This window comes from Brachyhypopomus gauderio, chromosome 14 (assembly GCF_052324685.1).
Source record: "Brachyhypopomus gauderio isolate BG-103 chromosome 14, BGAUD_0.2, whole genome shotgun sequence".
NCBI lineage: Eukaryota > Metazoa > Chordata > Actinopteri > Gymnotiformes > Hypopomidae > Brachyhypopomus > Brachyhypopomus gauderio.
Genome location: NC_135224.1, coordinates 6,736,092 through 6,760,033, shown reverse-complemented (window position 1 = coordinate 6,760,033; position 23,942 = coordinate 6,736,092). Strand labels below are relative to the sequence as shown.

General features: G+C 40.8%; 1 protein-coding gene, 1 long non-coding RNA gene and 2 other non-coding genes across 5 annotated transcripts; 2 read left to right on the top strand and 2 right to left on the bottom strand.

The window, feature by feature from the left end:
- Positions 1 to 252: 252 nt before the first annotated feature.
- Positions 253 to 3,008, top strand: LOC143475137 (uncharacterized). Its single transcript, XR_013120935.1, has 4 exons — positions 253 to 557; positions 1,540 to 1,621; positions 1,731 to 1,925; positions 2,063 to 3,008. It is a non-coding gene; the product is annotated as an uncharacterized LOC143475137 (long non-coding RNA).
- A 2,726-nt stretch (positions 3,009 to 5,734) lies between these two features.
- On the bottom strand, positions 5,735 to 5,807 carry trnak-cuu (transfer RNA lysine (anticodon CUU)). Its single transcript has one exon. It is a non-coding gene; the product is annotated as a tRNA-Lys (tRNA).
- Positions 5,808 to 7,454: 1,647 nt separating this feature from the next.
- Positions 7,455 to 17,282, top strand: LOC143475353 (E3 ubiquitin-protein ligase TRIM39-like). 2 transcript variants are annotated; one of them, XM_076973194.1, is made up of 8 exons: positions 7,455 to 7,600; positions 10,041 to 10,117; positions 10,481 to 11,037; positions 11,170 to 11,265; positions 11,397 to 11,630; positions 11,727 to 11,889; positions 14,099 to 14,134; positions 14,559 to 17,282. In XM_076973194.1, the coding sequence occupies exons 2-8, from the start codon at positions 10,060 to 10,062 to the stop codon at positions 15,104 to 15,106; spliced, it is 1,692 nt and encodes a 563-aa protein (XP_076829309.1). In that variant the 5' UTR covers positions 7,455 to 7,600; positions 10,041 to 10,059; the 3' UTR covers positions 15,107 to 17,282. The 2 variants fall into 2 exon arrangements, with proteins under 2 accessions (XP_076829309.1, XP_076829310.1); XM_076973195.1 differs by lacking the exon at positions 7,455 to 7,600 and adding an exon at positions 9,421 to 9,740.
- A 6,038-nt stretch (positions 17,283 to 23,320) lies between these two features.
- Positions 23,321 to 23,393, bottom strand: trnar-acg (transfer RNA arginine (anticodon ACG)). Its single transcript has one exon. It is a non-coding gene; the product is annotated as a tRNA-Arg (tRNA).
- Between the last annotated feature and the right edge of the window lie 549 nt (positions 23,394 to 23,942).

Sequence of the window (23,942 nt, the reverse complement as noted above, 5' to 3'; positions counted from 1 at the left end):
GATGCACCAGCAAGAAGTGCACCAACAATTTATCCTCCTTTGAACTCTGGTATGTCACCCATAATGTTGTGTGCATTGCAATATTTTGAGCATAACTGTGCTCTTACCCTGCTAATTGAATCTTCACACTCTGCTCTTACTGGTGCAATGTGAAATAAATTAAGATTGGACACCAGGCTGGTCCAATTTAGCCATGAAACCTCCTACTTCAGTCTCATTGTCCAACCCCTGTATATGTAGGTAATATGCAACATGATACAGTGCATGAAGCTGCAAGTGTTTTGAGATAAATTTGAGTACTTTAAAAAGTGGTGTTCACATAAGAAATGTGACTATTAATATTAAACCCAGTGGTTCATATTTGTACTGAATGAAAATAAGGGCCACCTGAAAAGCAGCTACTGGTTTTCCCCTTTAAATCGAAAGTAGCATAATTGTGGACTATAAAAACAAGAAAACAGCTCTGGTTTCACTTTAGCTTGGATGTCTGAAGCGGACTAAAACTTTCAGTCAACATGGGACTAGTCTACAGTGTGTATAGCTATATCACCGGTTCGGTAAGCTGAATAAATCTTGAAGATAGTTTAAATATGCTACCATTCGTACACTTTGCTATGCTATATATTTACCGTTCCGGTTTTGAAGGTTGTTCCAATACACTGTCTATTGATCTATTATTCTATGGCAATGACATAGAATGCATGTGTGTTGTGGAGAAATAAGGTAACCTAGTGTTGTCACATAGTCCGATAACTGCACATGGGTACTCACTCATTGTCATTTAGAAAGACGTTAATGTAAGCTTTAATATCAAAATGGTTAAGGAAGCCTAAATTACATGCCTTACATTTAATTTCACGTAACGTAGAAAGAATAAAAAACGTTGATTCTAAAACCTTTTCGGCTAAAATGTTTGCTTAACTTTTGTGCCTTCTACTGACAAGTATAAGATTAGCCAACATTACCTCTTTTCTCAAAGGGAGCAATGTTGTCAAGCGATTACAAGAGTAATCTGAAGTGTAACATTTATGCGCTGCTTGTGTAAACGTCTTCGTGCAGCAGTGGTCACTGCGGTCACTGCGTTGTAAAACCTGTTATAGTTTCACCTGAGCTGGAGGTTCAGACAACTATAGCTATAGGCTGTTTTCTTCTAAGGAAAGAACATGTAATTTTGCACGTGTAATTTTCCACATATCCACAGCCTGCGTACTGTATTAACTGCAGTTTGTTGCACATCGCAGCAGGTGCTGCTCCAAAGTCTCGCTCTCACGAGATCCCGTAGGTCATCGCGAGACCACAATCCAAATAGCTAGAAAATAAGGTTTATTACGGGTTTTTAATCATAGATCGCCTAGATGTGCTTAGGGAATGTACTACTGTTTTGTTGAAATGCTGGTTAACGTTCTGTGTGGCTATACAGCCACGCTGCTTGCCCTTGAAATTATTGGGAGGCCAAATATTGTGGCCATATTAGTGAAAAGCCCAGTATTCTGTTGTCTGCTTAATCATAGCGCTTCATGAATGCGCTTGGTGTTTCAGAATGATGTCCAAACAGACCCAGTGGAAGACCCCGCTATAAATTCATCACATGAAATATGTGAGGCAGACACTCCTAATAGATGTAAGTTGGGTAGCACTATTGTTAAAATCACACTTTCAACTAAGGTACCTTCTTCTATTCAGAGTTTCTTTGAAAACAATAATGTAATCACTGCATTCCACTTTTTCAGACTCCATCATATCAGAAACACCATCTCAAACACGTTATTCCACAGATGACGTGGACAAGATAAACCTTATTGTCACATGTACAGGGAGATCGGTAGAAATCCTGATATTCCCCGCAGAGAGGGTTTCCATTTTGCTTCAGGAAGCATGTGAGCTGCTCGAGAAGAAGCCGGAGAAGATGAGTCTTATTTTTGAAGGTAAATAATAAAATGGCTGGTACACGCCTAGCTTTAAGGTAAATGTTGACATTTCAGAAGTTAATGAATGCACTATTCTTATGGACGAAAATACATGGCAATTCTGAAATGAACATTCATCTTTGTTTTTATCTTAGGAGAGAAGCTAAATGTGCAGAAAAGAGTGAGCCAGTACCCCAGACTACGAAGAGGAAGAAGAGTGAACCTTATTCATGCTTGCTGATGCCATTAGATAGTTAACTTTCCATATGTGGGGAGTTGTGTGGCGGGGGTGTCTGTTGGCTGATGAGACTATACCTGTGGGCAATTAAAGATTAATGCAAACCCGATAAAAGAATGAGACGTGTGTCTGTGAGACTTGTGAGTCTGTGAGTGGTGCGGGAGGGTGTCGATCGTATGCGTTTTAATTAGTGTTTAGAAATGAAAGGGAGGGAAAGGTGCTTAGCCAGGTGGTTGGTTGGGTGGCCTTTGGTGTGGAGGTGGTGTTTTGACCTTTTTGACAGTGTTATTTAATTGGTTTGCTGTTGGATGCTTGCAGTGATGAATATATTGTGTGTTGGGGTGTGTGATAACACTAGGTAACACAGGTTTTGTTCACAGCCTTTGTGTTGTACTCCAGTTGCTTATGTCTAAAACAAATGCAAAATTGCTTACATTCATCATAAACTTCACTTCTGTGACCACGGCAATGAAATATATGGATTTTCACTGTAGAAACAGTCGATTTTGCATCTTCTCATTCATACAGTCAGACTAAGAACACTGCATTGCAAAATTACAAAGATTACCGGAAACTGTTCAGAAGTGATATATACATATTATACATATATATACATATATAATTTTATATATATACATATATAAAATATTGCGCTGACCACAAATGTTTACAGGGAATAATTTTTTTCTGTTCATTTAAGGCACAAATAATTAGGAAAGCACACTTAACAAATGGGAACAATTTTTTTTTCATTGTGTAATTTATTGAGTGGCTCTGGTTGTTTGGTTATTGATTTAACTTGCCAGGTGGCTGCCTGACCCTGTCTAGACTGCAATATTAAATAGTCATCTTGTTAAAAATTACCCGTGGTTGTGTGTGTGTGTGTGTGTGTGTGGTTATGTCTAACCTCTGATCCAGACCTCTAGAATAATAACTCTATAAGAACTTTAATGATGCTTGCCACTTCAAGACACTGGATTAATCACCAGAGTTTCACTTTGGCCACTTTTCAACAATAAAACCAAGTATCAAAACCAAGTTGGTGCTATGGTATTTATTTATGGGGAAAAAATGAATGGATATACACTCTGGGAAGCTTATCTATGGAATCAATGTTTTAATATAAACTAAACTTTTTATATATACAACCTGATTCCTCCTACTAATCCAGAATCCCACAATTGATGAAGGACGTCTAACTGAAATATCCTGTTTCTCTGGAATCTTTGTATACTTCACTGCAATTTTAATCTCTTGCACTAATCATAAACTTTAAGATGCTCCTCAGGTATTTTCCCAATGACTCATCTTTCTTCTCCCTCAGCCTTCTCTTAGCACGCTCCAGGGGCCTCATGTACAAAGACTTGCGTGGATTTCTTACTAAAAATTGGCGTACAAATCCAGAAAATGTCGTACGCATAAAAAATCCGGATGTATCAAACTGTGCGTACGCCGGAATCCACGCACATTTCTTTTGTACATCCCAATCAACGTGGAATTGAGCGCACACGGTGACACGCCCCCCTATAAATATGCTAATTCATTTAAATTTGCCCTGCACCGGAGAAGTTTGCTCTCTGATCTATCACAAACCAGAGCCGGAGTGGCTAATCGGGAGATTCGGAAGGATTCCCGATGGGCCGGCTCATGTCAGTCTCTAGTTTGGGCTGATTGGGAGGGAAAAATAATTTTGGGCCGGATTTGGACATGAAACTCCCGGGCTGAAAAAGTGTCCCACTCCGGCCCTGTCACAAACCATGTCTAAACGGGGAAAAAAGAGGAACTTCACCGAATGTGAAAGTAGAGACGGTCCTGAATGAGGTAGAGGTGCGGAAAAAATGTTTGTTTGGCACGTTGTGGCATTACGGCAAAGCGCAAAAGGTCTGAGTGGGATAGCGTGTGTGAAGCTTTAAATGTTGTGGGGTCAGAATAATGCACACTGGCAGAATAATATAATGCACCTAAAAATATCAGTGATGCGCTCACTAGCATCAGCGACTCAATAAAAGAGTTGGTTAAAATTTGCGCTGCGCATTAATTTGTTCTGGCTCTGGGTCCACTGGTTGCTCCACCACCTCTAACAATGGCACGGCATACCTGTGCGCAACATTGTGCAGGACCCCACATGCCAGCGCCACCGGCTTTTCAGCTGCCCAATCGCCCTCTCCACGACTGACCGGGTGTGAGAATGGAGAGAATTGTATCTCCGCTCCCGGTCAGTCTGTGGATTACAAAGGGTCATCAGCCACGTCTTGAGCACGTAGCTGCTGTTTCCTAAGTAATTTAACAATTACCCATGTTTCAAATGAATTATTCTAAGCTGGAAATGTCAAATGACTTTATTTAAATGCTTACATTTTGTTGCTTACCAAGTAGCCACCCATCACACACTCTGCTAGCTTGTAATCTTATCCCAACCATGCAGTTTGTAAGGATGTACTAATCATTGGGTTGATCCAGGCCAACGTGCCACTACATTAGTAAGTTTTTACATCACAGATTATTTGCACGTTTATGGAATTAAAGTGCTTTTTATTCACATAAGCAAATTCCTCCTCAAATGGTGCCTTCATAGAAATGTGTGTGCAGTCGATCGCTCCGATTATATTAGGGTTGCATTATCGCTGCAAATTGCGCTTTAATGTTTGCCTGGTCAACCGCTTCTTAATGGGAACTTTATATAGCTGACATGCAGATGATCCCATCCAAAACAGCTGGCATGTCCCGGCTCAAAGATGACTGGGACATCCCCGACCGGTCTGCCAGTTCGCTTTGAAACGAGCCAGTTGCCAGGAAGCCGAGCGTTGTCGCTGGCAATGCGCAATTCCTCGCGTTTCTCTCTCCAAAACTGGACCCAACTCAACACAAGAGGACAGTTCTTGGAAATCTGAAACGGCTTATAAGCCAGTCATCATCATGGGCTAAAGAATCATAATGGTCACGGAAAATGCGCTCTCGGCGAATTCGGCCATTAGCAATATCTTCCAGTAATGCCAACGCTGCCATCTCCCAAGAACTCCAGCACAACATTTAATGCATGTTTATATAATCTAGGCTAAGTGGAAACACGTTGGTTGATTATTTCAGCAAGGCAGTGAAATTGTCTGATTAATTTACTGTTTAATTTTCTGATTAATTTACTTTATTTTACCCCAGTAACGGCTTACTGCAACGTGTGCGTGAAGGATATCTTAATAGTTGTAATTTCATTGCATCACCTCTAAGTGTCGCTAATTGACGAAAACACATTAGAAACATGCGTACGCCAGAGGCGAAGGTATCGTAGGTTTACGCACTTTCTCACGTTCAAATCACATTTCGTACATCTGACCGTTTGCGTGAAACATAGCGTACGCAATGTTTTTGTGCGTACGCACCGTTCGTACATGAGGCCTCAGGTCCTGATGGGTGGAGGATCCATCACCGTCATCACACTGATGCAGGAGGGCTGAAGAATGGAACCAGATGAAGTACAGTGGCTTTTTTTGCCCCTGGGCCATTTATACAAAGGCATTCAAGCCTGGTGCTGACATCCAGTCTATCACTGGTTATGTTACATGTAAGATTTTGTTTGGTTGTAAAATTTCAACGCCCAACGTGGGGCTCGAACCCACGACCCTGAGATTAAGAGTCTCATGCTCTACCGACTGAGCTAGCCGGGCGATAGGGGTTGTAAACCACGCCTTATTACACAACCTCCAATAAAAACCTCCGCTTTCCAGGTAAAACACATGATCGATATAACGAGGCTGAAGTTGGTTACTTATTCGCAGTTTGAGATTCGTTTGGTTACTTATTCGCAGCTCCGAATAAGTATTGGTTACTTATTCAAAAAGGGTGTGTTCACGATGCGTGTTTGCTGCGCACTTTGTTTAAAAGCGATAGATTAAACGTTATATTAAACGAGCGTAGGAGCAGACATTTAAGAGGTTATTGTTTCCCATACTCATTTTGTGAATGTAAAAAATAAAAATATAATGAAAGCATTTCATTTGTAAAATGGTTTCTATTTCAAGTCCTTTCAATTGTATGCAATTTGTACATGATGATTGAATTCGTCAGCATTTCTAACGTAAGGAAACATATTCTTAGATTTGAAAACTAAAAACACAGAAATGCTGTTCTAGAACACAAATAATCGGAAGAAGAAATGCCAGCACACAACATGGCATATTGAGCAGTGGGCAGATAGGTGAACGCATTTAAAGGGGCAGTTTCAGAGGTTTATTGAAAGCCTTATTGATGGTGAGCCAGAGAAATAACAAATGCATCATGAAGAACAGGTCACTCCCTAAGAGAGGAACCTGATTTTAGCCTGATCCAACATAATTTTATACCTCAAATCTAACTGGAAACACGGCATATTGAGTAGTTAAGTGCCCAGGTGAAATGGATCAGAGGGGCAAGTTCAGAGGCCTGCTGTATGCCTGTAAGGTCTTGGGCCGCAGGCAAAACTCAATTGAATCATACATAACTAGTTCCTATATGTAAGAGAAACCTGTTTTTGGCCTGGCCCAGAATCATTTTAAGCCTCAAATCTAACTGGAAACATGGCATATTGAGTAAGCGCACAGGTGAAATGGTTCATGAGGTGGATTTCAGAGGCTTGCTGTATGCATGTAAGGCATTGGGCCAGGCAAATAACATATGCATCATACATAACGCTTTACTATATGTAAGAGAAACCTGATTTTGGCCTGGCGCAGCATAATTTTATGCCTCAAATCCAACTGGAAACATGACATATGGAGTGGTGCGCACAGGTCAAATGATGCAGAGCAGCAATTTAAGAGGCCTGCTGTATGCCTGTAAGGTCTTGGGTCAGGCAAAACTCAAATGTTTCATAAATAACACATTACTCTATGTACGAGAAACCTGATTTTGGCCTGGCCCAGTAACATTTTAGCTCTCAAATCTCACTGGAAACGTGACACATGCAGTGGTGCGCACATGAAATTGTTCAGGTTGATTTCAGAGGCTTCCTGTATACCTTTAAGGCGCTGGGCCAGGCAAATAACATATGCATCATACATAACAGGTTCCTATGTGTAAGAGAAACCTAGCTTGAGCCTGGCCCGACATCACTGTCGCCCTCAGATCTAACTGGCAATATGGCATATTGTGTAGTTTTGCACAAGTGAAATGATACAGTTCAATTGCAGATGCTTGCTGCTATATGCCTCTAATGTCTCAGGCCAGGCTAAAGTCATATGCATCATATTAAACATGTGCCTATCTATTGGATAAACTAAACACACCCTTTTTGAATAAGTAACCAACTTAAGCCGCCGAATACGGAGCTGCGAATAAGTACCCAAACGAATCTCAGACTGCGAATAAGTAACCAACTTCAGCCTCGTGAAGTGGCAACATTACTGGACATGAAGTAGCTCTGGGAAGCCGAGATACGGGACATTAGAGCCTATTAAATATATTAGTAAAGAGGAAAGTAAAGGTAAGTAGTTTTACACCACCGCGCTGTAGCTCAACATTCAGATGTTTTACCACCGGCGGAGTGAACTGCGGGTGTAAAAAGGTCAAAGGATTTCATGGACATTATAAGAAAGGCACAGTGTACCCAGCTGAAAAACTGAAGTTATTGCAATTTGAACTTTGGCTTAAAATATTTTATTCTGTGCTCACTGACCAGGGACGAGTTTACCGCAAATTACGAACAAACTGTCGCATGATGATGTTCAGCTATATTTGTTGCTCTGTGTTCAATGTACCGACTGAGATTTAAATTTTCGTTCTGTACGCCATTCAACCAGGAAGCGAAGAGTACTATTGCAAGCGTAAATTGATCCGACGATACACAAAAGCTGAGGTTTAAACTTAAAAACTATTTTATACAAATTCGAAATCTGAGTAGCTGAGCCTCATTTCCATTACAAGTTTCTATTAAAACCAACAAACAGCGAATGAAATGCTTTAAGCACTTTTGTTACACACGTACTTGCAGACAGAAGTAAAATGAATAAGAATAATCAAGGATCTAGGGGTGTGTAAAAGCATTACACATTTCTAATGTCTAAATCAGGGGTCACCAAATGGCGGACCGCGGTCCGGATCCGGACACGAACGCCGTCCTGTCCGGACCCAATCACATTCCTGATTAACTGGATACGGACCCAAATGCCAAAAATATTTTTTAATTTTAACGGGAGACTAAATTTTAAACCGGAGCATTTATTTCAGGGCTACTGAAAAAACACTCAGTGACGAGTCTTGACGTTCGCATTAACAGATTAATCAAAGGCCAAAGTAAACAGATGAGTATTTAGTCTAGATTTAAACATTGAGACCGTGTCTGAGTCCCGAATAAAGGCAGGAAGATTATTCCACAGTTGTGGAGCTTTAAAAGAAAAGGCTCTTCCACCTGCTGTGATCTCTTTGATCCTAGGAATAGTTAATAACCCTGCGTCCTGCGAACGAAGTGAGACATTTGAGCTTTGGAGAACACGCAGAGCAGTTTAGACAATTAGCCTCTAAATAAGGTTCATAAGCATCTGAAATGCTCCAAAGATTTCATTATCTCCGCAACTTTCGTTCAGTTCCTGACATGGGAATGAACGTGGGAAAATATTCAAATATCTATATGTAGCCTACTGCTCACTGAATATGCAATCATAAAAACACAGCAAGAATTGGGAAACGTTATGGAAATCACATTTATTCATCTTTATTATATAGTTTATTATAAAGACAACCGGGTTTCCCGTCTAAAGGTAAATGTAATCTCAGGAGCTCTGGTGCAGGAGTGGCCAACCCGCGTCTCTCGAGCTTCATGCGACTCTTAGCGCGCACTCACACTAGGGCATGAAGTATCTGCGCAACCTCGCCGTGCCGTGGCCCACCTCCTCCAACCGTGCCAAAGTCCTGAAGCATGTCTCACCTGGGCGCGGTTGGGAACACTCGTATTAGCCAACCCTGCCGTGTTTTAGGGCCTTCCTGATCCTTACGTTTATATTCACGTTTGTGTTTATGGTTTTATAATGTGCTGTTCGCTTAGCTTGAGTTCACCCCGGTATTTTCGTCAGTGCACACAATGTTCATTGTTGAAAATTACTTTATTATGTTTGTGTGTGACATTTACAATGAATCTGGCTGAGCAGAGGACGGGATGGGTGATGTTCCATGTGTATTATGAGTGTAAGGAATGCCACCTGATCTCCTACTACCCAGCCTCACCTGACGCTCATCACCACACCCCCTTGTATCTCTACTTTAACGCCCACATTCCACTTCCTAGTCGCGAAGTATTGCCGACTCATGCCGCGTACCAAGCCTTTCTATTACCTGTCTGCTCTCCTGTGTTCCGACCCTCGCTTACGTCCCCGACCGTGTCTCCTGCCTAGTCCCTCTGTACCTCCTGACTTCTGCTCCCCCGGTATGACCCTGGACTGTCCTGACCACGCCAAGAAAACGCAGTTGCTACTTGTCCTAGTGCTCGTGATTCACCTGCCGGTTTCTGTACCAGCGTCTCATTTCAATAAAAGCGGTGTTCTTCCGCATTTGGATCCCTCTCTGCCTGATCAATACGTTACAATGAGGCTCTTTGCTGTAACACAGTAAAAAAAAAGTGGCTCTGACAGGTTGGTCACCTCTGCTCTGGTGCATTTAATAATTAATTAAACTTAATTAATCAAAATGACAACGTGTACGCTACATTTAAGAACTTCTGTAGTGTTGTGACTGGATTTGCAGCGTTTCTGAATTTGCAGCGACTTTCTGAAATGTAGCATTCGCGTTGTAATTTAGATTAATTTGCTTTGCATATTTACAGCGCGATGGGTTTTCAGGGCCACTGTAGTTAAGGCAAGAAGCATGTAGTCCAATTAATCTGATGGCACATATATATGTATTTGCTGAGTGATGTGATTTCTTTTAAACAGTTATTAGAGAAAGAAGGAAATGGAAGAATCGGCATCAGCACAAGGTAGAGGAGGGAGCATAAATGACCCACCAAAGTGTAAGTCACACACCTCACACACACATGAATGAAATACAGCCTAGGTGTTAAGGAATATTTTCGGTTTTTAGCATAACTGTATACTGGTTCAGTAACAGTATGATCAGAATAATGTCTGCAGTGTAAACCATGTTAAGATTCAGATCAGATTAAAATCTGAGATGCCGAGTCCTGGAGAATGAAAAAAGACGCACATGATGATGATCAAACAGAACTCAGATGATGATTCAAGAAATAACCACACATTATTATTCACTGTGGTTTCAGAAACAATTATGGATTATTTATCCGTGTGAAATAATTCACACAGATTAAAATGTAGAGTAAGAATAATTGAATACTTCATGTTTCCTTTCTTATCAGTCACACGTGACTCCAGCAGACTCCTGTCTGAGGAGCAGTTCATGTGTTCTTTCTGTCTGGATGAGTTCACTGATCCAGTCACCACTCCATGTGGACACAACTTCTGTAAGACTTGCCTCACACAATACTGGGACAACAGTCCACACTGCCTGTGTCCACTCTGTAAAGAGACATTCCCAAAGAGACCTGAACTCAAGATTAATACAACACTGAGAGAGGTTGTGGATCACTTCAAGAAGAAAAAATGTCCAGATAAACCTGATATTTTTTGTGATGTCTGCACTGGAGTGAAATCGAAGGCTGTAAAATCCTGTTTGGACTGTGGTGCGACATTTTGTAAGTCTCATCTAGAACCCCATAATATTCTTCCAAAATATAAGAAACACAAACTAATAAACCCTGTGGAGAACGTGGAGGATTACATATGTAAGAAACACGAGAGACCCCTGGAGCTGTTCTGTAGAGAAGACGAGATGTGTGTGTGTCAGTTCTGCACTGAGACAGACCACAGGACTCACAATACTGTTACCATAGAGGAGGAGAGTGGAGAGAAAAGGGTGACACACTAACACTGGATAACATCAACATTAAACACAACACATATTTATAAAAGAAATATAAAAAACTTCAAGGAAAGTCAAGGCACCATTTCATGTGTAAAATATTAAACACATTTTCTCTCTCTACAGACACAGCTGGGGAAGACACAGTCAGTGGTCCAGCAGATGATCCAAGAGAGACTGAAGAAGATGGAAGAGATCAAACACTCAGTAGAGCTCAGAAAGGTGTGAACTACCACCTACTTCATATTTATTACAAACAGAGGTTTAAATAAAGTTTTGCAAAACTTTGAAAACTAAAGTTCACCGTTGTTTAATTAAAGTGAATTTTTTATTTAAAATTCTTCATCCATTAGAAAAGCACAGAGAGAGAGATTGCAGACAGCATTGAGGTTTTCACTGCTCTGGTGCGCTCCATTGAGAGAAGCCAGGCTGAGCTACTTCAGGTGATGGAGGAGAAGCAGAAAGCAGCAGAGAGGCAGGCTGAAAGACTCATTAAAGACCTGGAGCAGGAGATCACTGAACTAAAGAGGAGAGACAGTGAGCTGGAGCAGCTCTCCCACACTGAGGACCACATCCACCTTCTACAGGTCAGTGTTCCTCTCTCTGCTCAGAGACAACACAGCACATCACAGGACAACCCTCCCCATGCTGAGGGGTTTCTCCTCTCTCCTGCTGTACTGTAGATCTACCCAACCATGAACAGCCCTCCACACACCAAGAACTGGACTGACATCAGTATCGACACTGATGTGAATGTGGAGACTGTGAGGAAAGTTCTCTCTCAGCTTCAGAAGACTCTGAATATAAAACTCAGTGAAACACTGAATACTAAGTTGAAACACGCAGGTGAGAAACTTTAGTATTAAATATATTTTACTGGCACAAGTCTCTAACACAAGAGATCTGTGGCCAACGGCTACAGAGGTGGGTAGAGTATTCAAAATTTTTACTCAAGTAAAAGTAGCTACTACTTGAACCAAATGTTACTCAAGTAAAAGTATGCATCCAAAAATGTACTTGAAAAAGTAAAAGTAAAAAGTAAAAAAGTACTTTGATTAAAAGCTACTAGTGAGTAAATGCCTGAGTACTGTCTCGTGTCAATAAATTACATAATGGTAAATTGAATTACTGGAAACAATGACTTTTAATGATAACTAAAATAATTTATTATAAATAAATATAGTATATAAAAATTATTTATTATAAATAATATGTATTTTTGTTTGTTCCTAATTATTAGGCATGTGTAAGTTTAATGTGTTCCACAAATGCACTATGAGACTGTTAGCCAATACATGTAGCTACAACTTGAAGCCAACTGAATCAATTTATAGCAAACTTAATCATCATATATTGCTAGTGTGTACACTCAGAGTGTGAGCTGGTTTTTAGTATTGCACTGCGTTACATTTAATAATTACATCATACAAACGTCATGCCTCAGAGATATAGCATCACACATAATTATACTTATCGCATCATGTTTCCTCAAATTTGATGTTGAGTTCTTGTAGGCTGAAATGTCCACACGTTTGGCAGACACAACGGACAGCGCATTATATAACTGTCCTCAGTGCTTAATTTGTAAATCAAATGATGCCAGAACGCAAACAGCGGCATGAGACCAGGGGTCACTGAGGCCAACAATGTCACCAGATCGCACACAAAACGCAACACTTAGGCGCACAAATGTTAAACAAGCCAATTTGTTTATATAAATTACTTTTAAATGACTTACGTATGTTTTATAAGTGTTTTAAGTGCAGAATCGTTTCTTACCTTATTAGTTGTTTAGTAGCCTATAGCTTGGGACTCAACCACACTCGCACCTGCCCCAATAACATCACCACTGCCGCTGCCTTCATTTGCTTCAAGTCTCGGTTGTTTAGTAGTACAATCAGATGTTTTTTTTTTTGTAAAAAAGGAAAGCAAGTTTGATCGTCTTTTCGACATATCAATCGCTGTTATTTTGACAAATTGCGCCTTTGTCTGATATCTACGTAACACAAAATATTTCCCATCAACCATTTCAATTTTTTTGTAAAATGTAATAAATAATTATATATTTTTTATTAATGACCCACATAAACTGTGAAACTGATTTGCAATTTATTTGTGTTTTTATTATATTTTTGTGTATAATAATAAAAATGCCCATGACTTTGGACTAGGGCCGTGTGAGGGGTGGGCGGATGCTTTATGGGGGAGACGCGGAAAGACATCGCTAAAAGGGAGAGCTCTTAAGTGATTTAGGAAGCCTGAATGTGGATCTTGTATTTATATAATGTCTTTTGTAGAATTATTTGTTCAATTAATTGGTTCAACGCAGACAGGATTCTTCATAACTTATAATTAGTAGGCTTGAAAGTTACCGGATCGAGGCAGACAGTTCCCGGAACGCATCCTTCAAAATGAAAGAGTTCCCGGATCCTGTTCCGGCAGGATCCGGCTCAAATTAAGCCCTGACTGTCATTTTTACACGTTTGTAATGTAAACCATTAATCTATATATATGATATGGATCAATGATGTAAACATTGGCTGTATGTGAGCCCAGGGATGCTCGGTAGGTTTTTCTGTCACAATTCTTTCTTGCTATCAGTGGAGAAAGTTTGCGTATATGATCACGTGACTGACCAGCTTCATTTGATTGGTCACACATACTCAGGCGACGAGACGTTGGTCAGTCTTCTCACTGAAAAGTCGAATTACTTACTAAACGAAAGTAACGGTAGCGTGCGGTGCAATTCCGATTGTAACGGAGTAAAAGTCATGTTTTTCTCAGCACATATATACTCAAGTAAAAGTAGAAGTCGTTCATATTAAAACTACTCTTACAAGTACATTTTTGTCCAAAAAGCTACTTGAGTAAATGTAACGGAGTAAATGTAACGCGTTCCTACCCACCTCTGTACAGCTATTATGAAATATTAGCTATATGCATATTACAAGTCACATTGTTCACTCCTGATTTCTTTGTTTTTGCTCAGATAAAGCTCAGATGCTTTAATAAATCATCTCATTAAAATCTAATTATCACTTTTCCTAAAATTCAGTCAGCACAGAATTAAAGAGGAGTCAACAGTATGCAGGTACAGTGTGATTTCTAATCTTTTTCTTAATTGTAATAACTTATTGTTATTTAATAACAGATTATCCTAACACTATCCTAACCTAAGCAATTTATGCATAAATTCAAAAATCTGTATTAATTGTGATTCACTGTGAAGAACACAAAGTTGTTAAATGTATGACAGCATATTAAATAAATAGCAGATACCTCTACACCCGTCACTATAGCTGAATGATTAGATATATATTTATGAAATAGGGATGGAACCCTGGGGTCAGTGGAAAAATACAGTAAAAAACACAAGCAAAAGATACAATCATGATAAATTGTTTACTCTGTGTATATTTTAGTCTTCAAATATTTATCAGTAGGATCTACTGTATAATGAGGATGTTATGTAGTTTATGATTATGTACATATAACATACTGTATGCTTTTCTCAGTGGATGTGACTCTGGATCCTGATACAGCTCATCACTACCTCATCCTGTCTGATGATGGAAAACAAGTGACAGATGGAGACACAAAACAGAATCTCCCTGACAACCCAAAGAGATTTGATGAGTGTGTCAATGTCCTGGGAAAGGAGGGGTTCTCATCAGGGAGATTTTACTATGAGGTTCAGGTCAAGGGGAAGACTGACTGGGATGTAGGAGTGGCCAGAGAGTCTGTTAACAGGAAGGGCAAGATTACACTGAGACCTCAGAATGGATTCTGGACTGTGTGGCTGAGGAATGAGAATCAGTATAAGGCTCTTGCTGGTCCTGGTGTCCCCCTCACCGTGAGACAGAAGCTCCAGACAGTGGGGGTGTTTGTGGATTATGAGGAGGGTCTGGTCTCCTTTTATGATGTGGAGGCCAGGTCTCATATCTACTCTTACACTGGTCAGTCCTTCACTGAGAAACTCTACCCATTCTTCAGTCCTTGTGACAATGATGGAGGTAAAAACTCAGCACCACTGATCGTCTCATGTATGTGTAAGACTGAGTGAATATTTGCCATCTTAAATCTATTAAACTGTAATCATAAAAAATATTGCAAAAATTATTACAACAATAAAAAGAAACCTTTTCTACTGTTTCCGATGGCAACAGCATGATAGTATTGTAATATAAAATTGTATTTAGTTTTAAACGAAAACCAACATCAAGCGGGAGTGAGACACGAGGGTGGGAATGGAGTCTTTAATCTCCATGGCAACACAAAACAAAGAAGCACCACAGTGGGCAGAATTACAGTTTTTGACGACTGCTAACATGCATTTCCCAATACTTGTTATACATTGTCAAAACTCTGTTATAGGGACCAATCTGGCATTTGTGAAGGACCAAACCAGCACTTGACATTGCAGGACAAATTGTTATATTTGCTCCTCTCTGACCCGGTACATTACTGTACTTCATTTTATACTTTTTATAAATATATATATATATATATTATACTATACTTCATTTATCTATATGTGCAAAAAATGTGTACAACAGTAATAACTTTTCAGCTGCCTTTGTTTTTGCAGAACTTGGCATTTTATACGATATTTAAGGTTTTGAACCTTAGGTTTTCATTTTTGGCATGCTGTGTACAAGCAATTGTAAATTAGACAAAAACTATCCAGAATTTTGTTATTGGATAACCTTGTGTGTATAGAAAATTTAAGCATTATAAAAACATGTAAAATGACTGCATTTTGTGCCATAACAACATGAATTGAACTAATAGTATAGCCACTGAAAACTGATGTTGTGTTCAATGTGTTTGGAGTTTTGAAAATGTGACTACAGATTGGACAAACGCACGTTAGCAGTGGTCAAAAACTGTAAAAGAGAAGAAAGACTCAGTAGTACAGTAGTGTCAGTACTACAGTAGTACAGTCAGTAGTACAGTAGTGTCAGTACTACAGTAGTGCTGTCAGTACTACTGTAGTGTCAGTAATACAGTAGTGTCAGTAGAACAGTAGTGCTGTCAGTACTATAGTAGTGTCAGTAGTACAGTAGTGCTGTCAGTATTACAGTAGTGCTGTCGGTAGTACAGTAGTGATGTCAGTAGTGTCAGTACAGTAGCATTGTCAGTAGTATTGGCTGTAGTACAGTAGTGCTGTCCGTAATACAGTAATAGTATTGTCTGTAATACAGTGGTATTGGCTGTAGTAGTCGAGGTGTAGTGAGTCATCATAATACAACTTAATTTTAATCATATAATCTGATCAGTCTGACTGGTTTACTTTTTTTATTTAATCAGTGCAGATTTACTTGACTGATTATGACACAATTTAGGCCTCACAATATTTGTCATTACATGTTTAGTATTAATAAAGATAATTTGTAGCACACTGTGTTCTCTACTCCATCATATCAAACACATCAGCCTTCATCTCTGTACAGACAACACAGCTGTTAATTACAGAGATTAAGGGTCACCAAAGGTCAAGATCTGTAAACCTCTGGCACCAGAGTTTTATTTTGTTTGATTTTTCCATCAGAATGTTGTAAAAGGATCCTGAAGTCACCTGACCTGGATGTGTTTTTTCTGGTTCTTCACTAATCTACCATCATCCTGGGAAAGGAGGGGTGATCATTGGGTCTCATGGTCTCTTGGGTCTCACTATGATTTTTGTACAATCAAGAAAATTGAAATCCACAATCTGATGTCTTCTGACATTTTGCACTCTAGTTTACTATTGAGATGTTATTTGGTTGGTTTTAATCTGCTGGTTTAGATCTTTTTTATTTAGCACATTATTCTCGGTACTCTGTCATGTGACAGGGAGTTGTGGAGTGCCACCTGTAAGATGGAGAGTAATGGTAAAGGAGAGTGTGTTGTGGTAAAGGAGAGTGAGTAATGTTAAAGGAGGGTGAGTTATGATAAAGGAGAGTGAGTAATGTTAAAGGAGGGTGAGTTATGGTAAAGGAGAGTGAGTTATGGTAAAGAAGAGTGTGTTGTGGTAAAGGAGAGTGTGTTATGATAAAGGAGAGTGTGTTATGATAAAGGAGGGTGAGTAATAGTAAAAGAGAGTGAGTTATGATAAAGGAGGGTGAGTTATGGTAAAGGGGTGGGCTTATTGGGATTCACCTGTGTTTGAATCTCTGATTATATGAGTGAGAGCGTTTTTCTTAGTGGGAGTAATAAAAGGCACCAAACTAAGTCAATACAAAGAATGTTTTTCTTTTCATGTGTTTAACCCTTTTATTTTGGTGAGGAAAAAAAAAACAATATTATGTTAGGGTCATTTTGACCCCTGTTGTGTAAATCCACTAAAAACATCCAAAATTGAAGATAAACCTATTTTAGATCATACAAACATTTTGAACAGATGAAAAGAAGAGAAATACAATTCCAACACTATTGAGCAACATAAATCCCCATACACCCCCCTTCACATTTATATTACATCCAGGGTCCACTGGACCCTGGGCTAGTCAAAGTCGGCAATCAACATTGGATTGGAAAGTTGATAGTCGTCAGTATGACTTCAAAGGATATACAAAGGACAGAGGAGTTTGGCATGCAAAGGTGGGCAACCATCAACACTTTTGATGGTTGCCACATCAGGGGTTGATTGCATATTGTCAGAGAGCAGACGAAGAATCTCCATAGAGACAAAGGGGTGAGATCTGAAAGAAGCATCTTTTCTCTCAGCCCTCATTATCACTCCCTCCTCTCTGGACCTGTGTGTGTGTTTGTGTGTGTTTCACCCAATCATGGGGACATGATGCTGTAAATGCTGTCAGCATGCTTCCATACCACAAATGATCAAGATGGCAAAGCGATTCTCAGTTCAGACTGCCTTACAGCTGATATTAGATCTTTATTTTAGATCATACAAACATTTAGAACAGATGAAAAGAAGAGAAATACAAATCTTGAAGATTTCAATGTTCAACTTTTTCAGTGTTCCCCACATGATGGACAGGATGTGACCGTGTGCTTTCTGCAGATGTTCTTCTTGCACCTCACACAACATGTTCTTGTTTTACTGTCATCCCGGGAGGGACAAACTTGGCATCTTTTGCGTTTCTTTGCACCTGTGTCCAAAGGATCCATTGTCGGTTGGTCAGATGCCCTGCCCTGGACCTTTGCGATGATAGCTGCAGCTGCTGGGGTTCGAGCTGGCCTGGCCCGGTTCTGGATCTTGGGAGTGACGAGTGCTTTGCCTAGTTCTTCCAAGAAAAGTCGACGTCTGTACAGTTTGCTGGCATTCCACTGCTGGTTGATCTCAATCCACAGCACATAGGCATTGTAAGCAGACACGTCCACAATGTTGTAAAAAACCACCAAGGGCCAACGGGCAGTCTTGCGCTGGCAACTATATGTTGCTGTGACTTTGTCCAGATTGTCCACTCCTCCTTTGGTAGAGTTGTAATCCAGGATCATTTGTGGCTTCATGTCGTCTCTTGTGGTCACAGATGCATCTCTGTGCATTGTGCTCATCACAAGAACATTTTTGTTTCAAAATACCAAAGCTGAAGGTAAAACGTCTGGCTCGCAGTACCAGCTGTCATCCACCAGAGGGAGGTCACGTGCTACGGATTAATCTGCGCTCATTAGCCTGATTTACGTGGTCAGGCTCCTATATAACTTTACTTTACCCTGGGTCCTACCATAACAAAAAGTAAACGCATACAAGGGCGGCATGGTGGTGTGGTGGTTAGCACTGTTGCCTCACAGCAAGGCGGTCTGGGTTCGATTCTCGGTCTGGGCTGCTCTGTGTGGAGTTTGCATGTTCTCCCTGTGCCTGCGGGGTTTCCTCCGGGTACTCCGGTTTCCTCCCACAGTCCAAAGACATGCGAGTTAGGTTGATTGATCATGCTAAAATTGCCCGTAGGTGTGAGTGCGTGCGTGCGTGTGTGTTGGCCATGCGGTAGACTGGCGACCTGCCCATGGTGTACCCTGCCTTCGCCCGGAGATGTTGGGATTGGCTCCAGCCCCCTGTGACCCCGACTAGCGGGATTAAGCGGTTCAGATATGGATGGATGGAAATGCATACAAATAATCAGAAAACAATACTTATCAGAAATCATTAAGGTGTTTTATTTCTGAGCAAATGTCAATTGTGCAGCGTTCTTGTAGTATTTATTGCTATCGATGTTACTTATATTGGCAATATATATTTTTATTATATATCCATATGTATTAACATAAGTAGAAAGAAACATTATATACACTGCTCAAAAAAATAAAGGAAACACTCAACACATCCTAGATCTGAATGAATGAAATATTCTCACTGAATACTTTGTTCTGTACAAAGTTGAATGTGCTGACAACAAAATCACACAAAAATCATCAATGGAAATCAAATTTATTAACCAATGGAGGCCTGGATTTGGAGCCACACACAAAATTAAAGTGGAAAAACACACTACAGGCTGATCCAACTTTGATGTAATGTCCTTAAAACAAGTCAAAATGAGGCTCAGTATTGTGTGTGACCTCCACGTGCCTATATTACCTCACTACAACGCCTGGGCATGCTCCTGATGAGGTGGCGGATGGTCTCCTGAGGGATCTCCTCCCAGACCTGGACTAAAGTACCCGCCAACTCCTGGACAGTCTGTGGTGCAACGTGACGTTGGTGGATGGAGCGAGACATGATGTCCCAGATGTGCTCAATCGGATTCAGGCCTGGGGAACGGGCGGGCCAGTCCATAGCTTCAATGCCTTCATCTTGCAGGAACTGCTGACACACTCCAGCCACATGAGGTCTAGCATTGTCCCGCATTAGGAGGAACCCAGGGCCAACCGCACCAGCATATGGTCTCACAAGGGGTCTGAGGATCTCATCTCTGTACCTAATGGCAGTCAGGCTACCTCTGGTGAGCACATGAAGGGCTATGCGGCCCTCCAAAGAAATGCCACCCCACACCATTACTGACCCACTGCCAAACCGGTCATGCTGAAGGATGTTGCAGGCAGCAGATCGCTCTCCACGGCGTCTCCAGACTGTCACATGTGCTCTGTGTGAACCTGCTTTCATCTGTGAAGAGCACAAGGCGCCAGTGGCGAATTTGCCAATCCTGGTGTTCTCTGGCAAATGCCAAGCGTCCTGCACGGTGTTGGGCTGTGAGCACAACCCCCATCTGTGGACGTCGGGCCCTCATACCATCCTCATGGAGTCAGGTTCTAACCGTTTGGGCAGACACATGCACATTTTTGGCCTGCTGGAGGTCATTTTGCAGGGCTCTGGCAGTGCTCCTCCTGTTCCTTCTTGCACAAAGGCGGAGGTAGCGGTCCTGCTGCTGGGTTGTTGCCCTCCTACGGCCCCCTCCATGTCTTCTAGTGTATTGGCCTGTCTCCTGGTAGCACCTCCAGCCTCTGGACACTACGTTGACAGACACAGCAAACCTTCTTGCCACAGCTCGCATTGATGTGCCATCCTGGATGAGCTGCACTACCTGAGCCACTTGTGTGGGTTGTAGAGTCCGTCTCATGCTACCACGAGTGTGAAAGGACCACCAGCATTCAAAAGTGACCAAAACATCAGCCAGAAAGCATAGGTACTGAGAAGTGGTCTGTGGTCCCCACCTGCAGAACCACTCCTTTATAGGCGGGGTCTTGCTAATTGCCTCTCATTTCTACCTGTTGTCTATTCCATTTGCACAACAGCAGGTGAAATTGATTCACAATCAGTGTTGCTTCCTAACTGAACAGGGGGGTATTCCAGAAAGCGGGGTTAACAAACTCTAAACTTAACCCTGAACTCTGAGTTGTCTTACCCCGATCTGACATACTCAGAGTTTTCGGTTCCAAAACGGCTGATCGGAGTTAAAGTAATCAGGGTCGCTCAACTCTGAGTAGGTTGACCCAGACAGAAGCGCGTTCACGCGTAACTATAAAAGGCATTCTTAATGGAACGCAGATAAATAGGATTTATCATGGACTTAAACGCGAAAATCAGCCGAGCATCGTATTTCACACCACTGTAGCTTAGGAGTATTAATGACTGCGTATGCAGAATATTTAGATATTATTAAACGTAAATGTAATACTGCGGTAGCTGCTAGAGAAAGGCAGTCAGCATGTCAAAGAATTGCCAACAGAGTTAATGCGTGAGTGAAAATGATATTTTTATATTTAGCAGAAGGGTGCGATTATATTATTATTCTCCACCTTTATAATACTGTATTGAGTTTTTAAATATTTTTTAATTGAACACTTACTGATTCCAGGTCTAATCTGAGTGGTGTGAAACACACATGGCATCAAATAAAAATGAAGTATAAGAATATAGTACAAAGTGGTATGGCTGTATATAACTATATCTTATTCTTAAAATATATTCTAAAATATATTTATTTACAAGAAAAATGAAATAATGAAACATAACAGTGAATTTGACTTTAATCAGGGCCGGAGTGGGACACATTTTCAGCCCGGGAGTTTCATGTCCAAATCCGGCCCAAAATTATTTTTCCCTCCCAATCGGCCCAAACTAGAGACTGACATGAGCCGGCCCATCAGGAATCCTCCCGAATCTCCCGATTAGCCACTCCGGCTCTGACTGTAATGTATATTAAAAGGTTACAGGGTGGATGGTGGGGTGGGGTGGGTGGTGGTGCATGATTTAATGTGGAAAGCAGTGATTGCAGATGGAGTCTCTGACAACTCCACCATCTCTGTTGTCACCCACATGCATGTAAGGTTCCTCATCTGTGGGCATGTCAAAGATGGTAGGCTGTCGCTCTTCCTGGATGGTTGCAATGTTGTGTAATACCACATATGCCATTATTATGTGGCACACCCTATCAGGGGTTACTCTGAGCCCCTTCAGGCACTGGAACCTGGCCTCGAGGATTCCTAGGGTCATTTAAATTCTTGCCCTGGTTTTGCTGTGGGCCTGATTGTAGCGGGACTGTGGTCCAGGTGCAGGATCTGAATAGGGAGTCATAAGGTAGGCCTATAGGACAGGCAGGGATACCCTCTGTCTCCATGAAGGAGGCCGTCATGTCCTATAATCTCACTAGGGTTTGCAATGATTTAACTATTACACTGCATGTGAACAACTAGCAAAACTACCGCAGGCCTACTCTGTTCAGATTTGTTGTACAGTGTGGAATCATATACGGATCCTGGCCATCTGGCTTCAACATTTGTGATGAGGTGGGAAGCATCACATATGATCTTGATGGGAAGAACGGTCAGTTACAATAGCTACGTTATTTTTGTTACCATTAAAGATAAGTACATTATTCATTAAGGATTATAAAGGTTAGTACCTGTACATTAATGCTATGGATGAATTTTCATGTTCTAATGGTGCTGGAATAGGTAGCATATGTAGGTTCCATCAATACAGCCAATCACTCTAGGAAATCCTTAAAATGTAAATGGAATGAAGTTCGTTATATATTGCTTCTCCTTTGCTTAATTTCTTTATTGTCCATGTGAATTAAAGACAAACCAATGATGCTGTGGAATTCCTCTTTGATGTCCATAACTGGCTTAAGCCCAGGAAACACCACAAAACCGGGCACTAGTCATTTTAATGCCGGACATAGTTTTTGGACAGACCAACATACAGTAGTTTTGCTGACAGATTCCGCATCTCCTACACTATAAAGAAAACTTCCACTAGCAAAAAACGAAGACCGATATATAACAATCTGGAGAGAATTTAGGGCTGATCCGCGATGTGTAATATTTGAAATGTTATTATAATAATAAAGTTATTGATGTAAGTAATGGATTGTGCTGAAAACGATAACGTTCATTTAAAAAATAATCCGAAAATGATAGTAGGCCTATGTCTATTCGGGGTTTTATAAGGCGTTCCCGACGAAGAACTCAGCGAATAAACTGAGCTTCAATATCCACATGATCTTCGAGGAAAGGACACGTCATGATGACGTGTTTGTAACTCTGGGTCAGGTCCAAGTTAACCTGCCAGCGAGCAGGTTAGGTTCAGAGCGTAAGTTGCTATAGCAACTGACATAGAGTTTGTTTTAACCCGCTTTCTGGAACAGGAAACTCCGGGTTTTAGTGAACTCAGAGTTAACAAACCCTGAGTTAGTCACTTAACCCGCTTTCTGGAACACCCCCCAGGTTGGTTTCACAGAATTGTGGTTGACTTGGAGTTATATTGTGTTGTTTAAGTGTTCCCTTTATTTTTTTGAGCAGTATATATATATATATATATATATATATATATATATATATATATATATATATATATATATATATATATATATATATATATATATATAGAATGCGAGCCAGCCAGGAGTCGAACCTAGAATCTTCTGATCCGTAGTCAGACGCGTTATCCATTGCGCCACTGGCCCGACGACTTCTGTTTTTGTTGTTGTTTTCCTGCATTTTTGTTATTACACAACAAACAATTGTTTAAAACAATCAGTTACTGTAACAAGTCAGCTAGTTAATATACATAATTTAATAAACATTTGGTAGTTAGCTAACCTAATACTTCTGACGAGACCGCTAGCAGGAACAAGTAGCTAGCTAACCTACCCGATTAGTTACAGCAAGAACATTTTCCACACCGCACCGAAACATACACATTTCCTCGATTTATACGACAGCACACCCGTTTCTTTTAACGAGAAACACAGAGGACAATTAACGCAACCTAACTAACGTGTGAAGCAAGGTCGACATATACTACAAGTTACATGAGCGACGCCTTCTTGATAATTGTCTTTTGATTTGAGAAACTGGAAAGGCGGTCGCAAAGAACCTGGCTGCATTGTCGACTGTCTGTCGAGCTAATTCTTGATAGCGATATCCAATCACCTTTCAGCTTGCTACCAAGATTGCTACCAAGAATCGGCCAATCGTTGGCCTTATCGCTACCAAAAATCGCCTCGACAGAC